This window comes from Corella eumyota, chromosome 4 (assembly GCF_963082875.1).
Source record: "Corella eumyota chromosome 4, kaCorEumy4.1, whole genome shotgun sequence".
Classification (NCBI taxonomy): domain Eukaryota; kingdom Metazoa; phylum Chordata; class Ascidiacea; order Phlebobranchia; family Corellidae; genus Corella; species Corella eumyota.
Genome location: NC_137493.1, coordinates 5,991,424 through 6,011,482, shown reverse-complemented (window position 1 = coordinate 6,011,482; position 20,059 = coordinate 5,991,424). Strand labels below are relative to the sequence as shown.

General features: G+C 28.5%; 1 protein-coding gene across 1 annotated transcript; it reads right to left on the bottom strand.

Moving 5' to 3' along the window:
• Positions 1-660: 660 nt before the first annotated feature.
• Positions 661-9,284, bottom strand: LOC145751601 (exportin-2-like). The gene is made up of 22 exons (XM_082567783.1): positions 8,947-9,284; positions 8,274-8,425; positions 7,484-7,610; positions 7,038-7,158; positions 6,615-6,756; positions 6,427-6,483; positions 6,216-6,308; positions 5,823-5,990; positions 5,374-5,475; positions 5,117-5,210; positions 4,852-4,961; positions 4,523-4,700; positions 4,075-4,273; positions 3,544-3,745; positions 3,110-3,284; positions 2,775-2,920; positions 2,468-2,598; positions 2,111-2,278; positions 1,708-1,854; positions 1,458-1,555; positions 1,118-1,245; positions 661-887 (listed from the first exon to the last, which is right to left on the bottom strand). Exons 1-22 carry the CDS (start codon positions 9,023-9,025, stop codon positions 801-803), a joined length of 2,904 nt encoding a protein of 967 aa, XP_082423909.1. The 5' UTR covers positions 9,026-9,284; the 3' UTR covers positions 661-800.
• Positions 9,285-20,059: the final 10,775 nt, after the last annotated feature.

Genomic DNA, 20,059 nt, shown 5'->3' with positions numbered 1-20,059 from the left:
TCCGAAACACACGCCCTTACATATGTACGTTATAACATTTAATAACTCTAAGCTTAAGGTACCATGAACCCATAAAGCCCTAACACTTTGTTTATTTCTTTCAAAAAGAGAAAGGAATTTTTTATTAAATTAAATTGCGGTGACAATTTGTGGTACCCGCCGGGTTCCGTTATGGTGCAGTTTAGTTATTTTCGGAATCAAATGTTTTGGTAAATATGTGCGAATTAATGTAAATAAAAAGTAAAACAAAATTCACAATAAATCTTGCTTCCAAGATGCCATTTTAAGAAAATCGGCAAGCCCAAAATGTCACATTCATCATGCACTCATCTTTTCTAAATAAAAGTCAAGTCAATGATCATAGTTTTATGATCATTGGTCATTTTTATAAGATGTTGAGTATAGTTAAAAATATCAATAATGATGTTATTTGCCCAAATCTCATGCAGAAACTAATTAAATTATTCAGACAGCTTTTTCTAATAGGCAGTAATTAATTTCCACCAAAAAAATAATACTAAATTTAACTTATAATATAACAAAAATTCTAAGTTAAACTTTTAATTTACCGTGGTGTTTTGATTCCTTTTTTCAGTTGCTTATTTTACACATATATATGTTTTATGTATATATACAACAAAAACAAAAGTCTTTCTCGATTTCAGAAAAATTTATTAACAAAACTCGTGAACTTTACAGACAACTAAGTTAGTTAAACTACAAATGGCAGCAAAAAACAGCATCATGATTTCTAAACGCAGTGAAATGAACTTTAATGACGTCATAATGTATTTGCAGTGTCACGTGAGTTGAATTTGAGCAGCACTTAGGTAACCTTGTAAGAATTGTCCAGCTTTGGCATCTACAAACCCAAGCATTCCTGGAACCTAAACAACAGAAAATAAATAATAACCCGATTTAGCAGGCCACAATTTTTATTAATCAAACTTAAAAGTTGAGTTTTTAACCAAAAATATGGGATATTTATTTATTATAAATAGTTAAAGGATTACATACTTTGCAATTGTCACATTTTTCATGTCTTTAAATTTAACTGCGGTTATTGAATTATATTTGAATGATTTTATCATAAGAATTAAATAAATTGTGTATTTACCCTGCCAGGAAAATGTTTGCAAAGCGAACCCAAAGATTGGGCTAAATACAACTTTGGATTATCAATCTTAACAGGATCATGTTCTTTCTTGCCAGCAAATGCAAGTTGTGAGTAAGCAGCCTGGTATCCTGGTTAAAAATTAAATTTAACTAATATTGACATGTTTCTGAAAACAATGGTATCAACTTACAAAAACCTTAAAAATTAGGATTGCAAAAAAAGTTAAATCTACTGAAAATTAAATTTACTAAAATTTATTCTTTATTTTAGCTTGCCCTTAATTTATTAGAGTAATATTTTATGTATTTATCAAAGGCCTCTTAAATTTTTTTTGTTTTACCTGGTGTGTCTTCAATCTCGATAAAATGTTCATCATCGGGCACTGATTCGTCCTCAGGTAATTCAAACAAACCAATCACAGACTCAAGAAGACGAGGCCTAAATTAATAAAAACCAACATTACTTTTATTTAAAAAAGTATTTTAGTTTGGTTAACTATTTTAAGAAACTGGAAAAAAAAATTATTTAAGATAATTTACATAAAGATCACCTTAATAAAATTAAAAACATTTTTTAAATGAAATAATTACCACAAGTTTGAGTAGTTTTCATCCAAAAGCGCAGAACAAGATGTTAAAAGTTTCGAAAAACCAACGGAACAGATTTTTCTTTCCATTTTTCCAGATACTTTCTGAACGTCACTGATTATTAACTTTTCAACAACCATACCAAACATTCTGCATGAACAAAAAAAATTTATCATTTTTTTTAACAATTTAAAAGATTATTTAACAATTATGTTAATCTACATCAGAAGGAACCATTACTTACAAAAAATAGGTAGTAATAAACATAATAAGGTAACAGGTATGTAATTTATTTTAAAATTAAGATTATCAAAATTCCTTAAAATGTGATAACTTAAAGAATCCAAATATTTCAAATCTTTTAAAAATAAACAAAGTGATTTAGTCACAATACATTTTATCTTACTTAGCTTGAATCGAGTCGACAAGATTTTGAAATGAGTCAGATGAGTTTCGGATAATGTAAAGTGAGAAAAATACCAAAACCCCACGCACAAACTTTGTTGTTTTGCTCTTCATTAAACGCTGAAATAATAACGAATATACTTGCTTCATCGAACTCTCCAAAGCTTTCCTAGAAAAAAAAATTGTGTACAAAAACATTGAAAAAAAATTGTTAATTTTTTTTTCAGATTTAAATATTTATTAAACTTTCTACGTTAAAACTATACCTGTAATGCAACTAATATTCAAAATTTAATATTTTGTTAAATACACATTATTTTTGGTAATAATACGATTTAACTAAATATTAAAAGCTTACGGTTTAAAGTGTTCCACCATTGAATTGATTAGATAAAACCCTTGATGGTCATTAGTTTTTGATGCAATCAACTTCTGAAAGACCCCGAGCAAGTTGTTTAATTTTCCTGAACTGGTAATGTGATCACCACTCTGTTATAACAAAACAATAATTTATAAACCTTTTTTTTTCAAACATTTCTATAGATTGAAACTACAGAAACATATTTATGATGACATACTTTAAAATAAAAATATTAAAAAAAAATTTATTCCTGTGAAAGTTAGTTAGAAATCTGTTTATTTAATTTTTAAATTTTGAATCTTACCTTCTCAATAAAGGCCTGTAGTAATCTCACCAGGGGCGGTATGTTACCCGGTCGATCCCACAATATAGGTGTAAGAAGAAGGGGAAATAATTGCATGTACGAGTCGGGTATAGGTGGCTCATGGATCTCCAATAACAAGGACATCACTAAAATAATTACAAAATTTTTAATGAAAATTTTGGGTATGTAATTAAAAATAAAAAAAAAAAAATTAGATTAAAAAAAACCTCTAATTTTAGAGTAATTTAACATTGTAAAAAACTACTTTTAGTTTATATAAACATAATTGGCCTGAAACCATTTTAAAATAAAACCCTATTAGACCCTAAAAATACCTTGAAAGACGTAAGGTATAAATTCAGTGACATCTTTCATAAGAATTTCAGTAAAAACTGGAAACAAAGCATCCTCAAATCCAGTCACATTGTTTTTATCGTTAGCACAAGTGATTCGAATGCATAATGACAAAGCTTCAAATAAATAATGATTGAAGTGGGGCTTGCTGGGATTCTAAAAGATGCAAAAAAAAACTATTAATGTGACAAATTTTTTTTTACTTTAAAATATTTAGCAAAAGAAATCAGAAAATGCGCAAACTTTAAATTCGTTAAAAAATAATAAATCACAATTTTCTTAAAAAAAAATTATAGATATTTTTGGATTATTAATTATTGAAAAAGCCTATTTTTAATAGTCTTTATCAGTAACTATAAACTAGAAATGATCAGGTCATAAAATAATATTGAAAATAAAAACATATTTTCCACACCTTGCTAACCCCCACTAACTTCTCTGCTAATCCCTTAACTAAAACACCCATATATGGAAGCAAGGACTCCTTAGAGAGCGAAAGCACTCGCATCAATGATTTCATCAGGTATTCGTTTTCCTCCGATCCCGGAAGTTGCATGGCTGCGAAGAGTTTGGTGAGCAACATCTCAAGATGGGGATCGATATCAGATTTTGTGATCCTTGAGTAAATAAAAACATTTACTTTAACTTTCTTATTTTTTTATAAAAAAAGCTTTTCAGATTATACATATATGTCAATTCTGAAGGTACACAAAATGCACCAAAAATACCAAGACCCAGTGTATGGTTCTGCCTCTACTTTCACAAGCAATGTAATGTAAACAGGCCATATAGGTTAAATTGCAGTCCATAGGGCAAGCACTACTAGTTTTAAAAAACTCAAAGAAAAACATCTATTTCTGTATTCTTACAATTAAGAAATTTTTTGGTATACAAATATTACATTTGAATAAAAATTAAAGCCAAAATTTTAAAAGCATATTCTTACATTGTGGTATTTCCTTCAGCTTTTATTAGCAAGATTCTCTCAATAGCATGAGCAGCATAAGTATGTACAACATTACTGCTTGATGATAACAAGTTGATAAGATAAGGAAAGACCGATATTAGGAGATCCTTGCCGAGCAGACTCCGAAAAGTAACAATGTAGCGAATGGAATCAGATTTTAAGACAGGTAACTCATTCACTAAGGCAAAAATAAGTGATCATTTATAACTTACAAAAGTTTTTGTACTTGACAAACTTGTAAGTAATAAAATATAGCATAAACTTTTAAAAATAAAGAAAAAATGTTAATATTTTTTATTAAAAAATGTTTAATACCTAAAGTAATTATGCAATTAACATTGAACTAAAATAACAACTTGATTTATAATGTTTTCAATTTTGTAAAATTTTGTAAAATCAGTGAAAAAATTTAGTTTAAGAATCTTACCATTAGGTTTATTTAGCTCGGTTATAATATGGGAAGCAAAGAACTCCTGTAAGTTAACCAATTGGTTGGCTTTGGTCGTCCCCATTTTAGCAGTAGAACCCTTTTGTGCCAAGGATGTCACCAAGTAGATGGCAGCATCTTTGTTTTTCCAATTACCAGATGGGTTGGCACTGTATTGCTATTAGATGTAGGGTGATTATTTCATTATAATTATTGATAAATTTTTAATTAAATATTTGAAATTTTTCCTAAAATGTTTTACACCTAATTTTGTTAAAATGTTGAGTTTAGAGTTATTACACTTTTAATAATATATTAAAGTTTAGTACCTGCAACATACTTCCAACATATTGTGAGAAAATCTGAGTGACAGGAGCTTCGAAGTATTTTGTTAAACCCCGAACCAAGTCACAAGCCGCTCGTCGCCTTGTATCAACATCTAATTAACAAAAAAAAAATAAAACTTATACAAAAAAATAGAGTAATCTAAGGATTAACTTTCAAATTTTCAATATATATTTAAATTTTATATAACATCCAATAAAAAATTACTAAAAAAAATTAGTAAAAATATTGTTTTTTTTTTTTTGTTACCAGATCCTTCCAAATCCCTTCTGATATATTCTTCGGGATTGTCTTCAAATTGTTCCTCATCTGCTTTTCTGAACTCCATATTTGGCACAACAACCTGTAGATTACAACAATAAAAAAACAACAACAATGAAAATATTTCGCAACTTGTATAAAGCAACAAAAATGATAATACATGACAGCATTAATACAAATAATATATTTTAAGTGATTTCCAACATTTTTGAGGTACAAAAATCAAAATAAACTTGAGAGCTTACCTTTTCACAAATAGAATTAAGAACATTTTCAGCCTCGAACAAAGATTTATATTGCTGTCGCTCACAAACTGATTGCAAAAACCCAATTGCATTTGCAACTAACTGTAAACATAAATGTCAGGTTAGGTTTGGTGATTTTTAATAAATTTATGAAAAATTTAAAGGTATAAATGCAGTAACATCTTTCACGCAATTTAAATGTAAGATGTTTGTTTAGACTTGATATAAAAAAAAAGATAAGGTATAAGTTGACATTAAATAAGCATGAATAAAAATTTTTGGCATAAAAACTCATTTTAATCTATACAGATAATTTTTATACAAAAAATTGTAATCGAAAAAAAAAGCTTTTTATTTAAAAACTATTTATTCACAAAATTACTTTAAAAAAAGTATATCGGCCTATATAACAATTTTTTTATAAGTAAAAAATCATTTCTATAACTCACCAGATCATATTTAACTTGGTTCCCAGTGTTGGTCAATAAAGTCCACACCGCGGTCACAAACTGTGGAAGGTAGGGTGCAAATTCTTCATCATATTTTTGTGCATACAAAGCAACATTGTCACAAATTTGTGACTTCAAAAGTTCAACATACCCTGCCTCTTCCTCATCCTAAGTTAATTATTTATTTTTTTTAACAATTTTTTTTTAACAAACAAAGATTACAATTTGAAAGATAACATTAACTAATAAAAATTTAGGTTCACACTTTCGACATTGGTTTATCAACAACGGTGCCAAAATTTAATTATCATCATTTACAATACTCAAAAAATTAAATCCAGGAAAAAAATCAAAATAATCTGCAAACATTATTTAGCAATTTTGTAAACTTGCCTGGGTGTGAAGCAGTGTGTTGTCAGTTGTTAGTAGCGCATGGAAATGAGTCATCCACATTTTCATATTATCCTCGAAAAACTCTGGTAGATCCTATCACATAAAGATTAAATAAAGTTTAAGACTTTAGGTATTTATATGATCTATTTAAAGATTTTTATTAATTTTGTATAAAAATATTAATAAATTAAAACAAATTTTGTAGCTGTACCTGATAATTCAAACTGTAAAAGATCTTTGAAATAAGAACCAGTGAGCTGAATAAAATCTAAAACAAAGAAAAAAATGGACAAAAACTTCAAACTATTACATACCAAATGCCAATCCTAAGACTGTATATTTATATATTTTAGGCCTTTTGTAAAACCTACCAATTTATTACTTAGCTTTAGCACATACCTTTAATGCATTCTTGTCACTTGAATGCTGTTCTGCAAGTTTAAATGTGCTGTCAAATAACTGGGTTAGAGGCGATGCAAATGTTGCCAGCACATGTTTGATTTCCAACCACAAATGGTCAGATCTAAACTCGTGTCTATACCTGTAAAATAGAAGTGATTTAATAGAATGGTTTATGATAAAACAAATGTTAAACAATTTTTTTTCAAATGTATGATTGTTAGGGCAATTACTTTTTTAGTAAATCATCTTTTAAACCTATCTTTACCTAAACATGAATAAAAATATGTATATAATTTTATTAAAGTATGAATTACTGTATATAACGCTGCTCAGTTTAATAAGTTAAATAGCAAAATTATAGAAAATTTTTCACAAAATAACATAAGTTTTTTGTTCTAACTTAATACAAATATGTTATACCTTTTAAACAAAGAATGAGCTGTTCTTAACACCCCATTGATGATATGAAAATCTCCAGATTGGAACTTCTTGTTCATATCTTCCAAAAGGCTTGGCCATTTTTCAGGAAAATCTTCACGACCTAAAGAAATAAATATTTTATTACATAGTTTTAACCAATATCCAGTTTAAAATAAAACTATCTATAACAAAAAGTACAAAACCATTAAAAATTATTATTTTATTCAATTAATTTTTTTGACATATTAACCATATTCAGTTCTTATTTTAATTAATTAGTACGATGACAGTCAAGTATACCTAAAAACAACTTAAACACAAAATTACTAAACATAAAAAAGGTGTTAAGTTGGTTTGTCTGGGGGCAATTTGTCATCAGGTCAAGCTGTATTCGGGTTTAAAATGTCTATAAGTTAAATTTACAATGGCATAAAACCAAAAGTTACCTATAATACTAATAGCTTCACTAAGCTGTTTTTGGTATTGCTCCGGACTGGTGAGCATAAGATCCACAATATTTAACTTGATCGTATTTCTATCTTCTTCAGTAATTTTATTAGGTGCATCTTCAACCTAAAAGTATTAAAAAATTAAGAAATTACAATAATATACACCACATAGGATCAATGGTTTAAACCTCCATGCTCTAATGCTGTAGCGCCCTTAAGTAAGGCGGTATAAACAATATGAACTGCTGCTAAGCCAACACTTAATCAGCAGCATAAATATTGGGCAATTATGATCTATGTAAGAACTCAAACTGCTAATCGACTGGGTCGAGGAATTTATGTTACTCTATGTTAGGTTGTGCATTTAACCTTCTTTCTTTGAGGATAAAATGTATATATACAAAAAAAGGAATATGAAATAACACAGTAAAGGTTTTTTTGTTAAGAAATTTTGTTGTAAGTTTAATAAGGGTTAATATTAAAAAATATTATATAGGCCAATTATAATGTCAAGTAAATATGGTTTAGGCATGGTTGAAGCCTTTCTCTATTAACATGGCTTCGTAACAGAGAAAATCAATGCACAAAATTAAAAAAAAATTAAATTAATTAACAAGATGGGTGATATAGAATTTAAGATAAAGTTTTTTAAAAAATTTATTGTCGTTTGATTTACAGTTGATTTGTTTTCCTTATTTTTTTTAAATTCTGTCACCTGAATATACGAATTAACAATATGGCATTAACACAACATAAAGTTCTAACTATGTTACACAGTTATACTTACAACTCTCCAATTTCTTTTGATAAAATTTTTGAAAGTAATTGCAGAAGCGAGAGTGACGCTATTTGACCCCTGCTTACCCCCATCCTCAACAATCTTAAGCAACATTAATCCATAACCTTGATTTCCTTCCACACTCTCCAGAAATTTTTCAGCTAAAAAAAGGTTAAATGTATATTGTGTTGGACCCTCTTTTATCGCCATCTGCTAAGTTTATGCAGAAGGGCGGAATTTTTTATTAGCTTACCCTTTTCTTCTCTTCCCAATTCCGCCCTTTTCCGCATTCATTTTAATCCAGTCTGGAAAGTAGGGCAGTTCTCGACGAGATCTTGTGCGCGCAAGCGTAAAAAATAGTGTGACCGCAAGTGCATGCGTGCCAAAATTTTTGGTCTACGTGTGCACACATGATTAACGTTTGCGTGTTTAACTTTAATTTAACATAAATATGCTACAAGGCGTCAGTATTGCGCGTTCACAAATTTTTTTAAAAACCAGGCGTGCAAAACGTTAATTTCAGGTGTGCATTTTTTCACCGAAAAAAGTCTCGTGCGTGCACGCTGCCCTACTTTCCAGACTTAATTTTAATACTACCCCTTAAAACCGGCGGACGAAGTTAATAGAGCTCCATTGTGTTTTGTCATTAAACTGCATTACAACAAATATATATAACACAAACCTTGTTTTCTAGTAGCAGTATCGGGTGATAAAGTTTGCTCCAAGTATGATGCAAGTGCTTGGTATGTTTCCTGATTCATTTTCAAATTTCAACAGTTTTCTTACTTCTTGCCTTTATACAATTAAAGGAATTGCGTCTATATTGACGTGTATAACCTTTAATTAACGTTTAAAAATAATTTACAAAGTAAAAAACAAATAAATAGCTTAGTCTGTTAGTGCTATTTTTTATGCCGTTTCCGTTGTTGGATAAGGCTGTTAATGAAAACAAGAAAGGTAAAAGTTTTATATGATAGAAACGAGCCTGCTAATAGGACATTTAAGCTATTTATTTTTTTATCTGGACTTGTTTCTAAAACTACACATGAATATGATACAAAAAAGTGAAAAAATATATATTTAAACTCGTCACGGTTTATTAAACGTAATATTTTTTTAATATTTTTAAAACAATTTTTTATAAGGAGGTAATTTTGTTATAAATTTGCAAAAAATTAAACTTTTTGTTAATTTTTATTATCCTTTTAAAAAAATTTAAATGATCAAAATGCTGTGCCAAATTGTCCAGGGCACTTGAAATGGGTGCCTTTAAAATATTTTGTTTTGAATAAATTAAAGTATATTAAATGGGTTTTCTTAATTAAACCCTAACTCCATCCCTGACTAAACCTAAATCGATCCGTACGATTCATGCGATCTATTTCATTTTCACTTGATAAACAGGTGGTCGGTGGGTTTATTCGATCACGTATGTTTTGTATGTATGGCAACGGCATCACTTCAAAAGTTTGAAATGGATTATGGAAGTGACTAGCTTTTAACTTGAAAATTGGGTAAAATGAAATTGCCAATTTACAAAGAAAAGAAGTAATTAAATGTTTTGGAAAAGTATTTAGCAAAAAATTTTATAAACTTATTCAAACCTTTTATTTATAGATCTTCTGGATTTTTTGTTTTTTTTACTAAACAATATAAAACATTACGGTTCAAGAAAAACTATTACCCTATTTATTGACATTCTTGCAAAACATTGCGAAATATTAACCAACGATAAAGGAATATTGTTAGCCTTTCTTTTTACTAATCCAAAAAATTAACCCGATTTAGATAAAATAGGTAAAATTCCTCATAACTGCTTACTTGACCCTAACAATTTTATACAAGTCGCCTTTCGATTACAAAACCAGGGAACAGAATGTATACACAACTTCCTTAAACTAGTATGGCATTTACTTGATAATAGCAAAAAAATAGAAAACGAAATTTTAGTAAAAAATGTTGTTCGTTTTTCTTTTAAAATTCAAATTCACTTGTGTATCGACAACGAAGTTTATGCGAAAATTAGAGAATGTGACCAACTATCAGATTACTTTTGGAATTACTAAAGAGTTGCGTTTAATATCCTTATTTTTACTGCATGGAAGAATGATCAAGAAGAGTTATCACCAGAACCGGAAAAGGGCGTTCGTGCGGAAAGTCCCCTTAACGACAGCACATATAAAAGAATATAATACATGTCGACAATGTAAATCGTTTAAAGTTGGGAAATATTGCAACAACAAAACACCTTTTTAAATGTTTTGTGATTTTTACATTTGTTTCATATAAGATAAAAAATTTCAGGCAGTCAAAAGTTTTTTAGAAAATTGAAAAAAAAATTTTAATTTTCAAAACAAACCTAATATTAAATAAAACACAATGCTCTTTTTAAAATGTTTCCTTCAAACTAACGTAAACATACTTTTTTCATTTCTATACTTAACATAATATTTTTTTATTTATTTAGGAAAGTGTATTGTTATAGTCGTACAATAATGATTTGTTATGGTTACTTTTAAATGCACATATATGATTTGTTATGGTTACTTTTAAATGTGCATATAAGGAGTAATGTTAACATTTCAATTAACGCATGCATATTTCCTTGTGCCTAGTACTATTTTTTTCATTTTATTTTAGTTTTATGCCTAAACCTAGATACCTTGGATATAAATTTGTCATTTTTTGTGTTGGCTAAAAAACTCGTTAAATTTTTGTTAAAAATATTAAAGCGAAGAAATTTATAACTATAGCGCGTATGCCTTATACCTATAGGTATCTGTATACAGATTGAAGTAGTTTACTTTAGACTAAGTCGTATAGGTTTACTGTTGTAATAAAAGTTTACTTTTACTGTTGTAATAAAAAAAAGACATACAAGTCTTGAATTACCATCCATTTTTAATTGACAGTGAAACGTACAGCCATGTAATGTAGTTTTGTATTATTTAACCCAGTATATTATTTATTTTCGCATCGCAGAATAATTTAGTTTGTGTCTATTATGTACCATTTGATTAAGATGTCGCTTTACGTGGAAGGCGAAGTTGTGAGTGTGTTGTATTTTTTGATAATTGTGATTGTGGAGAAAGGAGTAGTGCATTTTATATGATAATGATGTTAGTTTAGAAATGATTTAGCGTACTGTAATATTGTAATATTATCGCCCCCCGTTTTTGTATATATTGTTACCAATAAAGTATGTTAGCCAAAATTCTATTTGAATAAGTTTTTACCTAGGAATATATTTAAGTATTTTAATACATTGCTGGACCTTTCTGTCACCCACCTGACCCAATTCCCTACATCTGCTAAAGTATTTTTGTGGTTTAATTTTAGCATTGTTTAAGCGGGTAGTACAGTTACTTAGATTAAACAGAAGGTTCCTTCGTTTTTAATATTAAATTTATGAATTATGGTTATCTATAATCACCAATATATTGTATGCATATTGCAAATTTTTGCCTTTTTATCATTAGACATGTGATTTTTCGGAATAAAAAAAATTCCCGCAAGTTTAAAATGGGTAATTTTAAAACTGTAGGGTTGGGTACACGGCCCGTTACACAAACTAATAGGCGTAACCTACGCAGATAAATCAAGTCTGAAAACACGCTTGTCGTTAAATAAAATAAGGCTTTGTTAAGCAAACAAAAACCTAGCAAAGTAAATATAAAACTAAGTATCAAGATACAATTTTTAAAGTTGTATTTAAATTTATGGAAAGTTAAGAGTTGGTACTTAAATGGAATTTAAGGTTTGAATATTATTTAATTAATTGCATTTCAAAGAAAATTAAAAATGATAGCTAAGATTTTTGAATGCTCTTTTAGTGCAGATTTTGAAGCTTATTAAAACCGTATTTGTTTTATTTAAAACAATTTAAAAAGTATTTAAACTTTCAATATTACTTCATGGAGGGGTATGAAGATATAGACGAAAATTCGTATTTGGAAATTGATCCAATTGAACCCAGTCGAGATTTGCAACGCAATCCAGGTAAATAATGTTAAATAAAAATATTGTTTACTAATTTATTATATGGTTTAGCTTTGACAAAAAAAGGAGTGTGGTACCCTATAAAATTATTTTATCGTGTCGTGTAAACTTTTTTTTAATCTAATATTTATACAAACAAGACCCAGTCAACATTGCGTAATAACAATATAGAAAATATTAGAATATAGCTAAAGCCAAATATTTGTAATTGCTAGTGTTATAAATGTTTTAACAAAATAAAAAAGTCAAATACAAAGCGACAAATTAAATTATAGACGCTTTGTCGATAAATTATTTACGCTTTGTTGGAGTATAGTGTTTACCGGCGCACAATGCTAAAAAGGTTTCGTTAATGGCAAAGAAAGCAAGTTTAATTCAACTTCTTAATTGAAATTCACAAATTTAATTAATCCTTTCTTTGTACCAGGGTAATTTTAAATTTCCTATACAAGTAGGGAACAATTTTGTATTTTTTTCTATTTAGCTCAAAATTTAACAAACACAATGCCCAAACCTCCGATCAATCACATTTTTCGAAGTCCCGACTGCGAAGTCTATATGCCATATGAAAGTATAAACAACAGGCGTGTGCTTGAATAAATAAACAAAAAAAAAACAGTTACAAAATTTAAATAAAAAGTAATTTTCTTTAACGAAAAGTTGTTTTTAATAAATGTGAATTTAAATATAAAAAAAAATTGGTAAAAATAATAAAAAAATATTAACTATGCTAATATTTAACATAACAAAAGATATCATGTAAAGATTATAGCAAAAAGTATATATATAAGCCAATGTTAACCATCATCGCACTTTATTTAACTAAAAAAAAATCAAGTTATTGGCCACCTGCAAAGGTTTTAACGTGCCAAATATGATAATTGTATTATTAAAAACATTTTTAATGCATATTTTTTTAAAGTTTAATATAAAGTAGGACTGTTTGCACATTTTCAATAATACAACTTTCGAAATCTAGACTATAAAGTTAAAGCTGCTAAGGAAATTAAAATTTTGGGTATTTTTAAAGTTTCTTGAATAAAAATTAACGTATTTGCGCGACAACTAAGGCTATAACTAGAGGTAACCAGACACTTCGGCCCCCGGACACTTCGGCCAAATTTTTTTTTTCAAAACAGCGGGGATTTTGCATTTTAATTACCGCGATAAATTTTATTTTCGCGTAAATATATATACAGTATTTTAGACAGTATTTGAAACAAAATAAGCGGTAAATTAATATTTTTTTTAATATTAATGTGCAAGAACATGTTATCTTTCTTTTGCCGTGTCAATTTTTTAATTTTACAAACTAAAACCTATAAAAAACTTATTTTGAAAGCGCGCGCTTTTAGGTGACGGAAGACAATGCATAATGATATCTCGTATTTTGCTAAATAGTGCCGCCTTTCCAAACAATATTTGAAGAAAATAGAGCGTTAATTTTTTATTTTTTACACTGAGGATTATGCATAAATATGTTATCTTTCTTTTCCCGTGTCAATTTTTTAATTTTACAAACTAAAACCTATAAAAACTTATTTTGAAAGCGCGCGCTTTTAGGTGACACAAGACGATGATGCATTATGATATCACGTGTTTTGCGAAATAGGGCCGTATTTCTAAACGATATTTGAAGAAAATAGATCATTATTTAATCATTTTTTACACTGAGGAATGTGCATAAATATGTTATGAGTTATTGCCCATGTTAATGTATATAAATTTATATACTAAAACACAAAGAATAAAACGTTTCAAGAGTTGGCAAAAGATTTGTCCTGCAAAAAAACGGCAGGGAGTCGACGATGAAATTCCCGTGTATAAAGTCGGCGTAAGACCATATTTTACCGATATTCAAAATAAAATTTTGCATAAAGTACAGTATATGTAAAAGTTTTTATTGGTTGTTACGTTAATGACATATGTTTGTCATAAAATTTTGCAGGCCAAAAGCACCCATCTTTCTTTCGTTTTAAAAAAAGGTTTTTAAAACAAAAATCTTTAAAAAAATAAATATTCATAAAAACCAACATATGTCATTAACGTAACAACCAATAAAAATTTTTATATATACTGTACTTTATGCAAAATTTTATTTTAAATATCGGTAAAATATGGCCTTACGCTGACTTTATACACGGGAATTTCATCGCCGACTCCCCGCCGTTTTTTTGCAGGACAAATCTTTTGGCAACTCTTTAAACGTTTTATTCTTTGTGTTTTAGTATATAAATTTATATACATTAACACGGGCAATAACTAATAACATATTTATGCACATTCCTCAGTGTAAAAAATGATTAATTAATGATCTATTTTCTTCAAATATCGTTTAGAAAGACGGCCCTATTTCGCAAAACACGTGATATCATAATGCATCGTCTTGTGTCACCTAAAAGCGCGCGCTTTCAAAATAGGTTTTTATAGGTTTTAGTCTGTAAAATTAAAAAATTGACACGGCAAAAGAAAGATAACATGTTCTTGCACATTAATATTAAAAAAAATATTAATTTACTGCTTATTTTGTTTCAAATACTGTCAAAAAAACTGTATTTAACTACGCGAAAATAAAATTTATCGCGGTAATTAAAATGCCAAATCCCCGCTGTTTTGAAAAAAAAATTTTGGCCGAAGTGTCCGGGGGCCGAAGTGTCTGGCATTCATAACTAGATACTCTATTTTTGTGTAGGCTCTTCACACTCTAAAAATATTGTATATTGTGTTTTATGTTTAAATAAAAATTATAAATAAATAACACCTAACAGCAATTTAATAATATCAAATATAACAATTATGGTTTGTTTGAAGCATTACTCTGATAAATAGCAGTGGTTTGACATTAAGTTCTTTTCTTGCAGATTTTTCATCACCTGACACTTTACCTTATTATCCATTTAGTTCACCTCAATTTCAAGGTAAAAATAGTGGGCTCTTGTGTATTATATTTAGTATTTTTTACCCAAGCAAATTAATAGTTTACACAGGGGACCAGAAGCTTCGGCCGTGAGAAGCTTCGGCCAGAAGGTTCGGCCTGCAAAAAACGCGGGGGGTCGATGACGAAATTGCCGCGTAAAATGTCAGTTTAAGACCATATTTTACCGATATTCAAAATAAAATTTGACAAAAAGTATAATACATAAAAAAAATTTAAAAAGTTGTTACTTTAAATATATATGTTAGTTTTTAGAATATTTATTTTTTTTTAAAATTTTGTTCCAAAATTGTATTTTTAAAACGGATTAAAGACGGGCGCTTATGGCCTGCATAATTTTTCATCTAACTGCGGGAAGTCCACGACGTAAAGCCCGCGTTTGATATTAACGTAAGACCGTATTTTATCGAAATTCAAAATAAAATTTGACAAAAAGTATAATATATAAAAAATTTTTAATTGGTTGTAACGTTAATGACATACGTTAGTTTTTAGAATATTTATTTTTTTTAAGATTTATGTTTCAAAAACTAATTTTAAAACGGATTAAAGACAAGTGCTTTAGGCCTTCAAAATTTTACGACGAATCGCTCTCGGCCTGCGAAATTTTTCATTAAACTGCGGGGAGTATGCAACGTAAAGCACGCGTCCACCTTTAATTCAAGACCATATTTTACCAATATTCAAAATGAAATTTGGCAAAAAGTACAATAGTTAAAAAAGTTTTTACCTGTTGTTAAGATAAATATATATGATAATTTTTGGAATATTTATTTTTTTTTTTAATTTTTTTCGAAAACGTAATTTTGAACCGGATTAAAGACGGACGCTTTTGAGGAAAAAAATTCATGCTTACGTACATCCCATTGATTTTAAACTTATATTATCAATATTTAAAACGAAATCACGGAAAAGTTTAATTATAATTTCAATCTTACTGAAATAAAACGCATTTCTAAAAAATAAAAAAAACCTTAACAAACACATAAGCATAAAATTTTAGGAAAAAGGGGAAATTGCTTTAAAACAATTATTTAAAAGATAAACTTTATTTTTTGTACCAAATCCACCATATAAAAAAATCCAAGTTTATTTAATATACAATCCCAGATTTAAAATACAAAGCAATATTAACCCCCGGATTCAAACTATTGTTTATTAATTACCCCCAGTTTAAAACTTTTGTTTATTATTTAGCCCCAACAACATAAAAAATGTTATCAAATCCCAAGTTTTTTCAATTAACAGCCCCAAATTCAAAATACAATTCATTATTTACCCCCGGATTCAAATTTTAGTTTATCATTTACCCCCAGATTTAATCTTTAGTTTATTAATTAACACCAGCTATAAACTTTAATTTATTAATAACCACTAGTTTTAAACTTCAGTTTATAATTTAAAATAGACTAAAAATTCAGCTTATACCAGCTTTACTTTTTAAATTTGGTGCCAAATAGCAAACTGAAAACTCTTAAACCATTAAAACTAAAAACAAACAAAAAATCCTAAATTTGTTTTACATAAACCAAAATTTAATTAAAAAAAAATTGAATTACTTAACAATAAACAAACTTTTATTTGCAAAAAAACAAATTTGTTTTAAAAAAACCTAAAACTTAAAATTATTAAAAAAAATAAAATCTAATTTACAAATACCAAAATTTGATTTATTAAAAACAATTTTTACATGTTGAAAACTAATAACCTAAACTAATAACCTGATAATATAAGTTTAAAATCAATTGGATGTACGCTAGCTCGAAATTTTGACCTCAAAAGCGTCCGTCTTTAATGCGTTTCAAAATTACGTTTTCGAGAACAAAATTTAAAAAAAAATAAATATTCCAAAAATTATCATATATATTTATCTTAACAACAGGTTAAAACATTTTCAACTATTGTACTTTTTGCCAAATTTCATTTTGAATATTGGTAAAATATGGTCTTGCATTAAAGGTATACGCGGGCTTTACGATGCAGACTCCCCGCAGTTTAATAAAAAATTTCGCAGGCCGAGAGCGATTCGTGGTAAAATTTTGAAGGCCTAAAGCACTTGTCTTTAATCCGTTTTAAAATTAGTTTTTGAAACATAAATTTAAAAAAAAATAAATATTCTAAAAACTAATGTATGTCATTAACATTACAACCAATTAAATTTTTTTTATATATTATACTTTTTGTCAAATTTTATTTTGAATTTCGATAAAATACGGTCTTAAGTTAATATCAAACGCGGGCTTTACGTCGTGGACTTCCCGCAGTTAGATGAAAAATTATTGCGGCCATAAGCGCCCGTCTTTAATCCGTTTTAAAAATACAATTTTGGAACAAAAATTTAAAAAAAAATAAATATTCTAAAAACTAACATATATATTTAAAGTAACAACTTGTTAAATTTTTTTTATGTATTATACTTTTTGTCAAATTTTATTTTGAATATCGGTAAAATATGGTCTTAAACTGACATTTTACGCGGCAATTTCGTCACCGACCCCCCGCGTTTTTTGCAGGCCGAACCTTCTGGCCGAAGCTTCTCACGGCCGAAGCTTCTGGCAACCGTTTACACATTCACTATAATAAATTATATAAAACTGATGTATAAGAACTTTACTAAAACAAACAAAAAATGTTTAATTATTGAAAAAACACAAAATTAAAGTGTTGTTTTAATTATTTCTGTAATTGGTTTATGTAGATCAAAATTTTACAAGATCAACAGTGCCCGAACCTTCCTACTTAACGCCGGAGTGTGAAATTTACTTAGAAGGTAAGAGAAGCAAGCGCACAAGAGTGAAAATAAAAATCTGATGTTTACTCTTTATAAACCAAGTTAAAAACTTATAACTACAAAATATAAAGAAATCAAACAAAATCATATTTTGATTGTTAACTAAAATTTGTTTGTGTCGAAAACAGTTTTTTATTGAAATAAAATAAAATTAGAAAATATAATTTAATTATAACTTGGCTTTATATTTCACAGATGACCAAGCACCAAATACTTCTTTGCCTGGTATCCTCAAATACTCAGAATATCAAGGTAAGTCAACAACACATATTTAAGACACTAAATTGATTTTACATAGACATTATATCATCATCTAGTTAATTTTAAATAAAATATTAGCCCAATCATCTCTTTTCAAAGATTTATACAAACTTGTAGCCATATTAAAAAAAAACAATTTCAACCCAATTGTTTAAAGGTTCAAAATTTAACTATGACCAAGAGGATTTTTTGTATTTTGATTTGGAGACAGAATTTGGGTATGTTGATTCCATAGTAAGGCCTAGCGTACCAATAATATCACTACACCAGTATGAGAAAAATATGTCCTTGGAAAAATACAATAGTAAGTAAAAATAGTAGGTAACTGTTGTGTCCAAAATGTTTTTGAATTTGGTTTTTTAAAAGTTGAAACGATAATATTTAAAATTAATTTTTCACTCCACCTTTTTTTAAAGTAATACATGAAATTAAGGACAAACCTTTTAAGGACATAGGTAGCAACAAAATTTATGGCTTTTACGCCATAGTTTTAGTAAACTTAGTTCTGTAAAATGGTTACAAAAAATAGTTTTTTTTTCATTTTTGGTTACTTCATATTTTATTTGTTAAGGCATTGAACAAACCATAGTAAAAGAACTAAAAAAGAGATGTGATGAAAATGGAATAGAACTAAACCCGGTCGAAACAGCCCGAAGTATTCACAAAATGGCAAAGTTGTACCAAAGAAAATTTTCAAGCAAGCGACGCAACAAAAAGCATGCTCGATTTGATTGTATTAAATCTGCCACCTTGTTTAACGCAGCTCTGCAAAGAATTGGTAAAAATGGTAAAATAGTTATTGTTACTGATCTACACGATCTCTATCATGATGTTTCAAAATTTATTGGGAAAAAGGCTGAACAAACACTTACAGCAAAGAGTTTGGAATTAAAGAATCATCTTCAAGGACTTCGCAATGACTTAAAAAAGGATTTTCAAGCTATTCATAACCCATTTAAAAAACCTTTTCTGTTACAGGAAGAAAATGACAAAGATAAGGAGACAGTGTTTAACACAACAATAAAAGTTTACCTGAAAACAGTTACAACAGCTTACAAAGATTTTATGAATAAGCTATGGTCTGTTGCTTTAACTATACTGGGCCCACCTCCTTGTAAATTTGCCTTAATGGGACTTGGGTCGTTGGCAAGATGCGAAGTTACTCCTTACTCCGACTTTGAAAGTATTATTATCATAGAAAAATCATCAAAGCAGATTCTTGAATACTTTAGAAATTATACCTTACTTGCTTTTTTGTTGGTTATAAGTTTGGGAGAAACAATTATCCCAGCTGCTGCTATTTCAACTCTTAACGGTGTGGATAAAGACAGCAATTGGTTTTACGATAAGTATACTGCTCGTGGAATATCATTTGATGGTCTTTTTCCATATGCATCCAAAACACCATTGGGTCGCCTGCCTACTAACAACCATTCTAAAATGCTAGAATTAATCAGAACACCCTCTGAAATGATTGAATTATTTGACACAGCTGTTGCAACAAAAGAAGGTTACCACTTGTCAGAAATTCTGCAGCAAACTACTTTTGTAGCTGGAGATGCAATCGTTAGTGAAAGTTTCAAAAAATTGTCATGGCAAAAAATAACCAAGCAATTTGGCAAAAGTTCTTATGTTTTTTTTAGCCACTTGGATTCAATCATAAGTAAGTTTGACTACAGTAAATTACACAGAGGAAAACAGTTAGATGTTAAATGTGATGTATATCGTGGAATTAGCCTTCTTTTACCAACCTTAAGTATTTTTTATGACATTAATGAACAATCTTCTTTTCTTATTTTGGGATGTCTA